The sequence below is a fragment of the Papaver somniferum genome, chromosome 7, assembly GCF_003573695.1.
Source record: "Papaver somniferum cultivar HN1 chromosome 7, ASM357369v1, whole genome shotgun sequence".
Taxonomy (NCBI): domain Eukaryota; kingdom Viridiplantae; phylum Streptophyta; class Magnoliopsida; order Ranunculales; family Papaveraceae; genus Papaver; species Papaver somniferum.
Genome location: NC_039364.1, coordinates 45,132,251 through 45,147,805, shown reverse-complemented (window position 1 = coordinate 45,147,805; position 15,555 = coordinate 45,132,251). Strand labels below are relative to the sequence as shown.

General features: G+C 37.7%; 1 protein-coding gene across 1 annotated transcript; it reads right to left on the bottom strand.

Moving 5' to 3' along the window:
- Positions 1-14,537: 14,537 nt before the first annotated feature.
- LOC113294589 lies at positions 14,538-14,969 on the bottom strand. The gene has a single exon (XM_026542975.1). It carries the CDS (start codon positions 14,967-14,969, stop codon positions 14,538-14,540), a length of 432 nt encoding a protein of 143 aa, XP_026398760.1.
- Between the last annotated feature and the right edge of the window lie 586 nt (positions 14,970-15,555).

Sequence of the window (15,555 nt, the reverse complement as noted above, 5' to 3'; positions counted from 1 at the left end):
TTATTTGAGGGTTACTAACCACACATTAGATCTCGTCTCTTTACCATTTGTTCGTACTTCCAATTTTGTGGCTGATCACGTGATCTAGTCCCTTCAAGTGCCACATCATACGATAGAGAAAAACTTGGAAGCTACTAATACCAAGTATAAGCTAGATATTGATATTCGTCGTTGTTTCTGATCTTATGATGTTGGTGATCTTGTTATGGTATACTTAAGCAATGATCTTGTTATGGTCCTACATGTACCCATAACAAAACAAAGTACAAGAAGATTGAGCCTATACACATTCTTAAGACGATCAGTGACAATGTATATGTTGTTGACCTCCCAACTAATATGAAAATCTTGTCCACATTCAACGTTAAGGATATCTTATCTTATTTCTCCAACGACGATATTTCGCTTCCGATATCGAACGTGAAGTCGAGTTCTCTTCAAGAAAGGGGACCTGATGTAGAACATCTAGCTGACCAAGCCACCCATGTTTGACTAAGTCAAACATCTTTGGATTTCTATTTTATGTTAATGTAGAATTTTCTTTTTCCTAGTTCTAATTAGTTTAATTTTATTTTTTCTAGTTTTAAGGCTTTTAAAAAATATTGAAGCCTATATAAGATGGCATAATAACGTATAATTTTGCATCCAACATTATTATTTGATTTATCATAGTTATTTTCTTAGATGTTGTCCTTTAATTTTACTAGTGTTTTTTGAACCTATTGATTTTATACAGGTTTCCATTTCCTATTGGATCTTTCGTTAAACTTATACGCTTTTGCTAAGTTAATTTTCATCGTTAATCCTTGACTAATATTTGATGCGTCGATATATATCTCATCTCAAATTCTCATCCATCTATTGATATTGGATGCTAACATGCTATTAGTTCCTAAGTACAACATACTATAAAAAGAAAAAGGAAGGATAATATATTTTATCCGGTGCTTTATTTAGTGTCCAAGAAATCTCTGATGCATTTAATCTAATACTGAAATACCGAGGTGCACAAGAAGATGTTAATTTTAAAAACAATGATTTTTTAATTTTTTTCTCTCGTTTATAATGCAAATACAAAATAAAACGACATAGTAGTTTTGAAAATGAATTACCCAGAGAGGTACTAGTGCACCTTAAATTTTATGGTGCACAAATTTGGATTCGTTAAATGAAGCATTTCAATTTGCTTTAGGTCCTCGGCATAGTACATCCTTCCTTTCTTCCTTGCATGTATGCACTGAAAATTCACATAGATAGGATTTTGGTAGCACTGTCATGATCAAACATAGTATTTATCAAATTTTTGTTAGAGTGCATGGTGTGAGTAACAAACGATTCTCAAATACAAGAGCAGTTCCTATGGGATTGTGAAATCTCTGATTTGAAAAAATTTCTACCATTATGGACTCAACAAACATGAAAAATGGATGGGCAAACCCTTTAATTCGAGGGTTTCCCCATTGTGGCAAAAGAAGATACACACATCTCTTCTCAAGTCTTGCGGCTGAAGTTCACAAAAACTTGGTAGGTTGGGAAACCTACAATAAAATACTGCAAGTGCACAGCGTCTAACTAGTAGACAATGGCAAGTACAGGTCGTTCCCACGAGGAGTGTATGAAAATACTACTACTAACTAATACCAATAACCAACTAATCAATTCCAAGGATTTAGAAATTCACGAAATTATGAAAGCAAAATAGTAAAGATGTAACCAAAATAGGGAATGGGTTCTTAGGATTTTCGGTTTCCACCAATCAATTATGCAAACTCTACTAGTCTTTAAAAACATATTTCATGCATTTTTAGATATTGTTTCTCCGCTGTAATTTCTTCGTTTCTTATGTAGTGATCCTAAAGCATTACCTATCTATCCTTGCATACCACGTCTAGTGATTTAACCGAAGCACGAAATATCAATTCAAAAGTATAAATAATCTAGAAAATCACATAAACAATTAGATACAAGCTTTTATGAAGATAAATTACTAGTCATTCAAATCATTATTAAGCATATAAATGTAGAGTTCACACAATCAAATTGGTTTCTACCTAAACCCTAACATGATTATCTAGACATGGCTTTCTCAAAAGCCATAAACATATTAAGATCAAAAACTCTAGCTAAACAAAAAAATGGAATCGAAGAAAAATGAAACTCCAAACCCTATTCTTCTCTTCTGCTGCGGCTGTGTAGCCTCCAGCCGGCCTCCTCCCTGGCTCTGCAGCCGCCTCCGTCCCCTTGCCGGCCTCCTTTTCCCAATTTTTGTTCTTCGGCTCCGTAGCCGACCTCCCTTATATTCTTCTCAAGTGAAGAATATATAGTGTAGCGAAGGCGTTGAGAATTGAGATCCAAGTAGTATCTGACCAAAAAGCCCAGTCCAATCACAAACCAACGTCCAACTTCAGGCCCTCTCCAAACTTCGGCCAGAGCACCCAACTTCATATTCTGTTCGTCTAACCACAGCCGCATGACCGATTTATTTTCTGTGCTTTCCCAAATCCGGCCACAACTCCAACTTGCTCCACTGCGACCATCGATTGCAATAACTCAACGCACATGTCCACTTCACTCCGGATTAAATCCGATCCTGGTTCACAGCAAACTCTTTCCATCTTCTCCAGTGCATGATCACCACTTCCCGGGCAGGTCAGAACAACACTAACTCCAACCATTATTAGCAGCCCATATTACTTAGCCGCAACCCATTACAGTTGATCCTCTAGATAACAAACTCGTCTTGATCACCAGTTCTTCGCTAATAATCCCAGCTTCAGTTCGAATCAAGGGCATACCCATCTCCACCGGCAGCAACAGCTAGAAGAAATTACTCCCACAGCACTCGGCTAACACGACCTTAACATTTGCTGCCATCTTACATTCACAACTCAGCTTTCAATACTTATTTCCACCACCGACTGCACACAGCTTAACCAAATGCCATCTCAGTTTAGTCCGTAGATAGTTCAGCTGATACAACACCACTTAGAGTTCGTCTTCATTTCCTCCCTGATCTGTTGCTGCCAATTGCAATTCGAACACCAACTGCTCCTTGCCAAATTCAGGTTCTTTCTTGACTTCGACCGCAGCATCACTTTCAGTCGACCCAACACAGATTCAAGTCGCCGGCTCCACCAGCTTTATATCACTAACTCCACTCGAGCATCTCAGGCAAACGTATTCGAGTACCAGCAAAAACACCACTTTTCTTCACCACTGGAGAATACCCATCGAACACAGCTGCAAGCATCAGTTCAACATAAACACCATCACTGCCCTCTTCATTCAGGTCTAAAATTTCCTTGCCTTTCTCGTCTTCGACGCACCAGCCTCTTAGTTCACACGACCCACGCACCAATTCCATTTTCAGTCATTCCATTTTCATACGGAACAACTTCACCCAACAGTACCTTCGGTTTCTTAGTTTCTTCTCCAGCCATCACTTCCATCAATGGCTTTCTCTTGTAATATTTTCCTCAGCTTCTAATCTCGGTGTCTTCTAACTCCAAGCAGCACCCAAGGACCAACACAAACGACTCACAGATCCTAACATTTTGTTGCTTCTGCAACTAAACATTCTTTAATGTCCGTCTCTATCAGTAGCTTGCTCTCCATCTCAGCTTTATCTTCCTTCCAGTCGATCATCCAGCATTCTCCATACGAGCCAAACTTATACAAAGCAACTCCACCGACTGCCAATAATGGCATCAACCAATCTGCATCGCTATCACTGCCGATTCAACTGAAACGAGCTAGACCATTTAATCGACCCTTCACACCATCATCCAGCTCCTTTTCACCATCATCTAGCTACAAACCCTCTCTAACACCACTCACCAATCTTCCTAAACCATCATTTTCATCTGATAAACCAATTATTACACACCCTCTTACCCCTACCAAGCCTGAACCATCATTACCACCAATAAAGAGGCTTACACCTGCTCAAATGCAAGTTCGACGTGACAAAGGCTTATGTTATAACTGTGATGTGTTTTACAAGCTGGGTCATCGTTGTAAAACTCAACAATTATTCATGCTAGTTGCCTCTGATGAGGACAACTCTTCTCCACCTGTTGATGACTCAGAAGAAGAAGTTGCTTCTCCTACAACTTCAGGGGACTCTGCCATGGAAATTTCCCTCCATGCCTTGACTGGGTTGGTGAATCAAAGCACTATTCGAGTCCCTGGCAAACTTAATAACCATGATATCTTTGTCTTGATAGATACAAGGAGCACTCATAGTTTTGTGGATGCAAAATTAGCCAACAAATTACATCTCCACATGGTTCCAACTGGAAAAATGCTAGCCACAGTAGCAAATGGTGACACAACTATCAATCAAGGTGTTTGTCAAGATTTAGAGTAGTCTATGCAAGGGTATCATTTTTCTACTGATCTGAGAGCACTCCCATTAGGAGGGTGTGATATGGTGTTAGGTGTTGATTGGTTAAAAGGGCTAGGATATGTCATGTTCAATCTGGATGATCTCAAAGTCTCATTCCACCATCATGGAAAACTCATCACCTTACAGGTACACTCACCCAATCTTTCTTGCAGTTTGCTTACTGGTGAATCATTCTTCAACTTTATTAAGAACAACACTCTTGCCCTCATTGGTCAGTTTTTCTCCATTACTGCTACCCCTATCACTCCTACCCCTCCATAAGTTACTTCTTTACTTCAAGATTATGCAGATGTGTTTGCTGAACCATCTACTCTCCATCCACCTAGATAGTTAGATCACAAAATTCCTTTAAAACCATCTTCTTTACCAATTTCTCAAAGACCTTATAGATGACCTTACATACAAAAAGCAGTGGTAGAGCAACTGGTTCAAGAAATGTTGGATGCTGGGCTTATACAAGACAGTCACAGTCCCTTTTCTGCTCCAATATTACTGGTTAAAAAGAAAGATGGCTCATGGAGATTCTGTGTGTACTATAGGAAACTTAATGATATGACCATAAAGGATAAGTTTCCAATTCCACTAATTGAAGAATTACTTGATGAACTTAATGGGGATGTAATCTTCACCAAATTAGATCTCAGGTCTGGTTATCATCAGATTAGAATGCACATTGAGGACATCCATAAAACTGCATTTAGAACCCACCATGGACATTATGAGTTCAAGGTAATGCCATTTGGGCTAACCAATGCACCTGCCACACTTCAATCCATTATGAATAAGGTGTTCCAACCCTTTCTAAGGAAGTTTGTGTTGGTATTTTTTGATGATATTCTCATCTACAGCAAATCCTTGGAGGACCATGTGTTACATCTTTCTCAAGTTCTCTCCTTACTGAGGCAGCACAGCCTTTCCGCCAACTTCAAGAAATGTTCCTTTGCTCAACCTCAATTGGCTTACTTGGGTCATCTGATTTATTCTGAAGGAGTTGCTGCTGATCCTGAAAAACTAGCTGCAATGCAGAATTGGCCACAACCAACAAATCTCAAGCAACTCAGAGGATTCCTTGGTCTTACTGGTTACTATGGGAGATTCATAAAAGGTTATGGTACTATTAGCAGGCCACTTACTGACATGCTCAAGAATGACTCATTTGCTTGGTCTCCTGTTGCACTTCAAGCATTCCAAGACCTTAAACAAGCTATGACAACTGCTCCAGTGCTTGCATTACCAGATTTTTCCTCTCCCTTTGTTCTAGAAACTGATGCATGCTCCAGGGGTGTAGGTGATGTACTGATGCAGTTTGGGAAGCCAATAGCATTTTCAGTAAACCTCTGGGTCCAAAAGCCTTGGCTCTTTCCACTTATGAAAAGGAACTACTAGCCATAGTTATGGCTGTACAAAAATGGAAACATTATCTTTCTCATTATCAGTTCATTATTAATACTGATCATCAAAGTTTGAAATTCTTCATGGAGCAAAGAATGACTTCAGTTCTACAACAAAAGTGGCTTATGAAGCTTTTGGGCTTGGATTATGTGATCAAGTAAAAAAAAGGACAAGATAATGTTGCTGCTGATGCCTTGTCCAGACTCCACCACTCTACTGAATGTTTTGCTATTTCTTTAACTCAACCTCAGTGGGCTCAAGACATCATCAGTAGTTATGCAGATGACACTGTGGTTCAACCACTTTTGGCCCAACTGCTGGTCAATCCTTCTCATCAGTCACTGTCATTGCAATGAGGCATTCTCAAGTACAAAACTAGATTATATGTTGGTAGTGGCAACCACGTTAGAAAATCTATTATGCATTCAGTACATTCTTCAGCTGTAGGGGGACACTCTAGTATGCTTGGCACTTACACTAGAGCTAAGTCACATTTTTACTGGCCAAAGATGAAGCAAGACATTTTCCAATTTGTAGCCAACTGTGATGTGTGCCAATGTAATAAGCATGAACACACTGCCCCTGCTGGTCTGCTCCAACCCTTACTTGTACTAGACACCCCTTGGAAACACATATCTATGGATTTCATTGAGGGTTTACCTTTATCAAATAGGAAATCTGTCATTTTGGTAATTGTGGATAGATTCACCAAGTATAGTCACTTGTTGGCTCTCAGCCATCCATTTACAGCCATATCAGTAGCTAAAGAGTTCATGCAACACATCTTTAAACTTCATGGATTGCCATCAACTATAGTCTCTGACAGGGACAAGATTTTTATTAACCAGTTCTGGCAAGCACTCTTCAAATATATGGGCACTACACTGAAATTAAGTATTGCCTACCACCCTCAGTCTGATGGCTAAACTGAGAGAACCAATGCATGCTTAGAATAGTACTTGAGGTGTATGACTGGTACCAATCCTAAACTATGGTCTAACTGGATGGCTCTAGCTGAATGGTGGTTCAACACCAATTATCACACAAGCCTCAAGGTGTCACCATTTCAAGCTCTTTATGGGTATACTCCTCCTCATCTTGCTTTTCCAATAAAAACTACTACTTCAGTTTCTTCTGTTCAAGAATACTTGCAAGACAAGGATCACATGTTACAATTGCTTAAGGAAGATTTACTTAGAGCCCAAGATAGAATGAAGTTTTATGATGATCAATCAAGATGTGACAAATCCTTTGTTGTAGGGGACTGGGTGTATTTGAAACTACAACCCTATAGAAAATCATCAGTTGCTCTTAGAAAGAACTTTAAACTTTCAGCAACGTATTATGGTCCTTTTGAGGTATTGTTCAAGATTGGTTCAGTGGCTTACAGACTGAATCTCCCAGTTGGATCAAGAATACATCCTGTTTTTCATGTATCACAGCTAAAGAAGAAAATTGGCCTTCATGCAGTTTGCGTTCCATCACTTCCATTGGTGGACTCTTCAGGTGCTTTCATTGTCACTCCTGTAGCTGTTTTAAACACCAGAGCAATATTGCATGGTGGTGTACCAGTTAAACAACTCCTTATTCAGTGGACCAACACTCAACCTGAAGATGCTACATGGGAGGACTTCCATCATATTCGCGCTCAATTCCCTAATTTCATCCTTGAGGACAAGGATACTTAGAACTTGAAGGTATTGTCATATGCCTAGCATCTGCACTAGTCACTCAGCTGGCCTAAGTATTTACTTGTTTTATTTTGAGTATGTTTGTAACTCAGTGAGTCGGAACCGTGTCAGGATGTAACTCGGTATGTGAGATCCGTGAGCTGTTATTGGTCCTTTCCCCTTTACAGGCGTCATTCATAGCTTGGTCTATTCCGATCGTTTTGTTAGCCACTAGATGGTTAGTGATATAGGAATGAACGGCTGAGGATGAGAGTAGTGAGTTGAGAGAAATTGGTGTATTTATGGCAACTGGTTTCTGGGTAATTTCCAAGAAGAAAGAATTAATGAATTCAGGCTCATTCCATTTGGAAGAGTAGGTTATTGTGTGTGTTCTTCAAATTCTACTCGATTGATCATAAAGACACCCATACCCAAGTCGTCGTGATATATGTGAGCTACAATTTCGTTTTGATACAATTATCAAAGAATCAAATGAATTTGTAAATTTAACCATGCAAGTCAATCGATTAAGAGCGGCGGGTGGAACTGGTGTTGAGATGGTAAGAGGATCTTTACAGTAATGACAAAGATTAAAAATGATAGTTTTATGTTTCGAAGGTTGTTTGAAATCCTTAAAGTGTTGAAAAAAAATCAACCGCTTTCTGTTGGATGTTGTTCCACCAAGTACATCTTATTGAAGATGTCAATTGAGTGGCCAACTAGTAAATTTTGAATGGTTATTTATAAGTAGAAGTAAATGTAATACTTCATTTAAATCATATTTTATTTTAACAGAAAGCAATATTTTTCATTAATTAAAATTAGAGTTACATTAAGTAAAAGAAATAAAAGTTAAATCTTCTGATGTTTATCATCCTTATGTTCATCATTATGATTCCATGGTCCAAGGCTCGGGATACTTCCACTTGCTAAAATTTTTGGAAAATGTTTTTACATTTCCAATATTGTTGAAAAGCATAAGCGGTTGGTTGTGGTGCAACAGGATGATAACCTTCATTATAGTTCCAGGTCAAAAATGATGCAAAAAATAATCTCGGTTATAGTTGAATTACTTGATGGTTTGTCGCAGGCATGGTTTTACTTCAGTATGTATCTTTCTCATTGTCGTGACATGACTCATGGTGACAAGAAGTACCGCCAGAATTTGCACCACCATCAGGATTTAAAATTGAACTCAATCAAAACGGGGTGGTATCCACCTTCCATTTCAGAAATCAAGTGCAAATGCAAAGACGTCATTTGTTGATTTATTCACCATAAATTTTTACACTCAAGATTCAATTGATCTTCAATGGTATCTACATTGTAATAACGATTAGTATGTTCCATATTTGGATCGTGGTTGGCTCTCCTTGTGATGTTATACTTGGAAACCCCCAATCTAATTAAAACATATTCGATGGACATGATAAAGAAATTTCATACGTGGGATAGGTCATTAAGCATGGTTCTTTTGGAGGCGCTGGCAAGGAATGATAGACTTATCACGGCCCATTCAAGCAAACACCTACAAATCAAACTCTTATATGTGCATATTGTGAACACCAATTACCGAATTTGGAATTTTCTGGTACCATTTGAGATACTATGCTTCAATAATATTCATTTGAACTTTTTTGTTATATGGTTGCCATGGTGTCTGTCTTAACCTATAAAAATCTGATCCATAGATATGAGTCTGTCTTGGGGGTTAATCCCCTTTGCAGAAGTACTATGTAACAGAAAAGGTAGTATTTCTCCCAAATATCAAACACCTATGTTGGATACCGGGGTGAAAAAAAAACTCTTCGTAGTGAATAACCCAAAATAAAACCGATGTAAGGATGAACAATAACATTTTAGGAGTGCTTCGTCAGTTATGTTAGAGAAATTCTCAAGCTTGTTGTCAATGTTAGATGATCAAAACTCTATCTTGATTTCTAGTCTACTAAGTCAAGTCTCAGACTAGGTTAGAATTTGGTAGTTGAGTATCAGACATCACCCTTGAAGACTGAAGATCGACGAATACATTTGGAGGATAACTGTATCAAGTATGTGAAGACTTAATCATTCTATTTTACTCACTATATTACCATTCTATCTTTTCAAGACAAAGTCGTATGACTTCTAGTATGTTTACAAATAAGAAATTTCGAGTCAAGCTTGTCTTGTTAAAAATCTCGAAATATGATTCTAAGCAAAGATGCTAAACGATCCTTAAAAATACTAGTTCTAAACAATTTATTGTGTGAATTAATTTGTGGATCAATTGAAAATTTCCCACGCAAATGATCTCATCACGCGGGGATGTTTCAAACATCATAAGAGAGAAGTACCGAACTTTCTGATATTTATACTCAAGGAAGGTTGGCAAACCAGTTCGCAAATCATAGATATATGAATTTCAGAAGTACATGAGGGTTGTCGAACCAGTTCGTAAACCGCAAGTTCAGTTGAGGAATGTTCACGAACCGTTGTGAATTGAAATCTGAAAGTTGGCATTAAAGGATAGCAGTTGACAAATGGTAGATCCATAAACAATCCTACAACCATGTCTAACTGCAAGTGCACAGCGTCTATAGTACGCGTAGCAAACACAGGTCGATCCCACAGAGACTAGGGCGATGTAGAGTTGATCTCTAAGTATATCTATACTTATTTGAATAAGAGGTCACCAAAAGGGGTTGTTTTTAGGTGTCGATACGACCAAGATGTTTGGTAGTAACTGAAATAGTAGAGAAGATTGTAAACAAAGGGGTTAAAGAGTACTAGTGCAATTAAATCCACCTTATGCAAAGGCAATACTTTTCAAGTTATATTTTCGTCCCTTTCAAATGATGTATCAAATGGAGGACTTATCAACCAATATCACTAACTCACACCTAGTATTAGCTATCTTCTTATAGTACAACTAATCACAGGCTAATTCGATCAACTAGCTAACTAATCCTTCCTAAATCAACAAAGCACAACAAGAATAATAACAGGAACATGAATTATCTCAGCATATGATTAAGGGTTTCATCTAAACCCTAGCATATGAATTTAGAACATGATGAACAAGACGAAAACACAATTTTATTATGAAAACTAGTTGATCCAGCTAAAATTGGATTTTCCACAACACAACATCAAGCTCTATTTATACAACAACTTCCCCTCAATCACTTCAATTCGATAATTAAATAATACCCACTCACCAAAACGCGTTTTCTGACAGTTCCCTTCTTCAATTCATCTCTGCAAGCCTGATTTTCCAGTTGTTGAAGAAAACCCTATTCTTATCTCTCTCAATCCTAGCTTCTAGGGTTATTGTTTTTCTAATAAGGGAGAAGATAAGATGGAGAGACATAGAGATTAGAAGTTTGATTGAGACTGTGAGCAGAGATGGTTGGGAGATGGATTTGATGGAAGATGGTTGTGAACAGAGATGGTCGGGGAGATGGATGTGAAGAAATGGAGATGGTTTTGGTTTCTGTTCGAATATGGGAGGAAATAGAGGGTGTTATGGTGTTGGGAGGATGCTTCAGATGTTGATGTACCGTGTGGAGATGTTGTTGGATGCTGAGCAGCTTCTGGGTGTTGAACAGGTGTAGAGATTTGATGAACCGGGTTTGAAATGGATCAGACTTTGGGTTAGGGTTCTTTTGGAAAATCTTCTTCTAGGCCCATGTCTTCTTCAAAGCTAATTTTTCAAGCCCACTGCTAGTTTTAGGTCTTGCAAGCCACTTGTGGATATGTTGAAAATGGATTGCACAACTTTTTGCGCGATGCTTCCTTTACATTCTTCACTGCCTTCTAGCGGGAGCTTTGTTGTATCTCTTCCGTTGTCACCAATCATATGCTCTTTTGGCTTCTCAATTCATCCAAGCTTTATTTAGTACCTAAAAACATAAAATTAAATTGTAAAAGTATTTATTTTTGAAAACAAAGAAAATGCAGAATTTGGGATGATATGGCAATTTAAAGCACAAAATATGGGATAATTGCCAGTAAAACGATATAAAATGCACTATTTGGCACTCATCAACAAACCCGGTTCATGAACCGTGGTCAACTGAGTTCATGAACCATTGCACTCTGACTCGTGAACAAGTCTAACAGTTCAATTGTCCCAATTCAATATTTTAGTATATGCTCAAAGACTTATTTTTTAAATATGTTTAGCATTTCTAGAACTCTCTCAAACACTTCTAAGATTTCATTGATCACTCAAACACTTATGTGTGTGCGTCATGATTAAATTCTTAGGTGTTTAAATGAATATCAAATTGCTTTAGTTCTTTGACGTACTTACCAAACCGAACAGTCATTATACACGGTTCCAGAACCGGTTCCTAGTGTATATTCTTCTATTGTATTTTCAAAACCTAAAAGTGTTTGCTTGATTCTCAAGTTATTTTAGCTTGAATACTAAGAAACCCCTAGTCCCAGAAAATCTATAAATAAAGATGCTCTTTCAACTAGAAAATTCAATCCCTGACACTCTGTGTCTTAATTAAATCTAGAGTCGTCTCTATAGACCTAGGTTTCCTCTGAGAAACATAATTAGGTCTATGATTAAAAGACTTCACTTTGGGGATTCATGAAGCCAGGTCCGACTATGTCTACCTTCATAGTTCGTGTATCCTGATCTTGCTTTTTTGTTATTGAAGTTTTTGTAATCTCTTTCGGGCAAGATAGATCGTAATCACAAATTAAAGTTCTTTTCGTCACAGATTTTGTGATTCCTCAAGATAGATATCCGAAAACTGATCTTAATTGATCTTTTGAAGATCGTTCTTGAGAGGTGGTTAAGAATCTAGGCTGCTTTTCGGGAGTCGTAAGTTCCGGATTTGTGACGTTTGCTACCTCTGTCTATTGCAAACAGATTTTCTTACCTTGATATTTGATCTAAACGGAAAAATCAAATAGGCTTGTGTCTTAGAGGAAGATTGGTATCAAAAGTATTCACCGAGGCTAAAGCAACTTTTAAGCTGTAAAGGACGACGTCAGATAAGGGAATGAATTGCGTAGAGCCTTGCGAGGTTCAATAGACGTAAGGAGCACGATTGTAACTGAATCGCTTGGAGGGTAGATTCGATTTAAACTACATTCCACTCCGAAGTATGATAGTAGGCTAGTGTCTATAGCGACTTAATACAGTTTGGTGTTCAAATCTGGACGAGGTCCCAGGGTTTTTATGCTATTGCGGTTTCCTCGTTAACAAAAAGTCATGTGTCTTATGTTTTTCCTTTTCCGGATTACATTTTTATATTTATAATCGGTTTTACACAGGTTTGTACATGTTCAATCTAAGTAGATACATCTGCTTAATTGTAATCAATTACGAGACTAGTTCTTGTAGATCTTGAAAGATACATAACAAGTTTAATTACTTGGCATAATTCCAATTGGATTATTTAGATACACATAGATTGATCTTGGATATTGATTTTTGAGATCGCTCAAGTACTCTGCTTAACAATAAGTTTCATGGACTCTGTGTCTATATACATATTGATTGAGTAGAGGTTAGAGATCGTCCAAGTACTATGCTTAAAAATAAGTTTCACGGACTCTGTGCCTATAAACTCTATGCACATATTTTCAAGGATGATTCAGTTGGTCTACTTGCAATTGTATTAAGTTTTGTCCATACAGGTTGCCGAACGAAAAAGTTAGGTGTGTACTTGGTACCCCTGCATTTTCAAGTTGTTGATTTCTTTAAGCAAAAACAAAAAGCATATGTATTTACTATTGTTATTATCCCAGTTGCTCTTAGAGTATATATCCATTGGAACTCTTTGGGTTTTATCCTTAAGAATTGGTTTACCAACATAATAGTATGTATCAAACAAGTATTGGAAGTAAATTCATAATTTAGTATTTGACCATGATTTTCTATGATGCGCAGAAACCATTTAATTTTTTGTCCCCTACGGATATTCTATCAAGGCCGTCGTACATTTATGCCAAAATTGCAGTCCCCTAATCATAATATGGTGCATCATCCAGATTTCGTAACGCTTTAAGCCAACCAACTATTAAAATACTAGTTGAGTTAGGAAAGAATATTTAACCCAATACCCAGAACACAAATACCCTTTCATTTTCATGATATTCAGCTTCATTATTTGAGCCCTAATTATATAGTAGGAAAGCCTTCAACACAGAATAGTGTATTCTACCTTCTTTCAAAACTTTATGATCATATCCATACATTGGATTTACAAGACAATGGAAGAACCATTTTCCATTTTGATGTTACACTCGTTTGTTTTGGTTGAATGGTATTAAGAATCCGACACCACTTGGTATTCCACAAATGACAAATCAATGAGAGTAATTCCTAAAACAACAATGATATTGTTTATTGTTTTGATTTAATCAGTAATTTACAAAAAATAAATATTAATTTTGGTTTAATAAACTTACCAATTTCAAAGTCCAAAAGCTGGAATGTGTGCGTTGTAGGCCACCACCTTTCTACTAATATTTTGAACAATAAAGTGGTTGTGTTTTTGTGATCTACAAAATGAAACTGACACCAATGATATATATCCACTCTCTCTCAGACTTGAGGGGGTAGAGTTAGAATAACATGATTTGAGTCTTTATATATGCCTCTCATGCTATGATATCCAGACTGGTCTTGACGCGCTGACATATGACATGGAAATAAGTCTTGATCAACAACTACATTCGGCGAACCAAACTCAACAACACAATTTGATCATCATCAACATTTGGAACAAGCGGAGGTATTCTTTCATCTTTTTAATTTCTTTTTTCCTTTATAACGTTTATGATGCTCTTGATTTTGTAAACTAGTTCTTAGACTCTTAGTAAGAATTGTAAAGAACAATTAGAAGATTCTTTTTGAAAAATTAGAAAATAAAGACCGGAATGGTGTGAGTGAAAATGGATAAATTTATAATGTTTCAAATTAGAACCCTTAACAAGTTACCCATTGGCCACCCTTGTTCAACCGCCCTCGGCTCAAGTTCAAACACCGTGCATCCTGACTTATGTTAGGGGTTTCTTTTTTCTTTCTTTTTTGAAAAGAAGAAGTTTCCTTTATTTTATTAAACAAGAACTTCTATGGGATAGGGGGTCCCCATTGAGTCATTCATTACAATTACATTGAGGAAATCAGGGCAGGTGTGTTCCCAAATGTTTGTCGATATACTGTTGGTGCTGCCATTTCCGTTTTGTAGCTGCTTCTTTGCCGCAAAGTCTGCAAGTCCATCCGCTGCCTGGTTAGCTTCCATGTACGTGTGTGTAACCACATATCTTCGTAGTTGTTGCAGATGGTCTCGTATTTCCTGCAGCATAGTTTGAATGATCCATGGAGCCTCTGAATGTTCTCGTACAATTAGATTCAACAAAGTTGTCGAGTCTGTTTCGAAGTGTATGTTTTGCCAGTCTTCGGTAACTGCTATCCTAGCTGCTAAGAAGAAATCCCATGTCTCCGCCATAAGTGACGTTGTTTTTCCAATTGGTGATGTCATAGCCATGATAACTGAGCCTTGTATATCTCTGTATATCCATCCTGCTCATGCTGCCTCTGGTGCACCTTGTAGGTCAGTCTTGCTTGCTCCATCCATATTAATTTTCATCCAATCTGTTGGTGGTGTGTTCCATTTAATCCATATGGTTGTAGTGTTTCTTCTTTGTTGTTGTCCTGCTACAGGCTGTGTGAATATGTTGTGTTGTGTAGCCCATTCGTACTCTTGACTCAGCAGCACTGATATATGGAAAGTTTGTTGTGGTGTTTGGATCATGTTGTTGTACACCTTAGCGTTTCTCGCTAACCAAATATTCCATATCATGAAACAACACAGTGTGAGTTCCTTTTTGTATGCATGCATTTTCAGGAAGTCTTCAAAATTTATCGGTGGTTGTAGTGTTGGAGTTGATGTTATTCCTCTTCCTTGCTGCATGTTATGCATTTTTTCCCTCCTGTGTTGTTGTTGTTGGCAGATGATAGTTGGTAGTGGGTGTGGTGGTAGTACAATGCCATTGTATGCATTGTGTTGTGGTGCATTACTATTGGCATGTCTACACAAAAGTTCCCATGCCACTTTGGCCATGGGGCGTTCA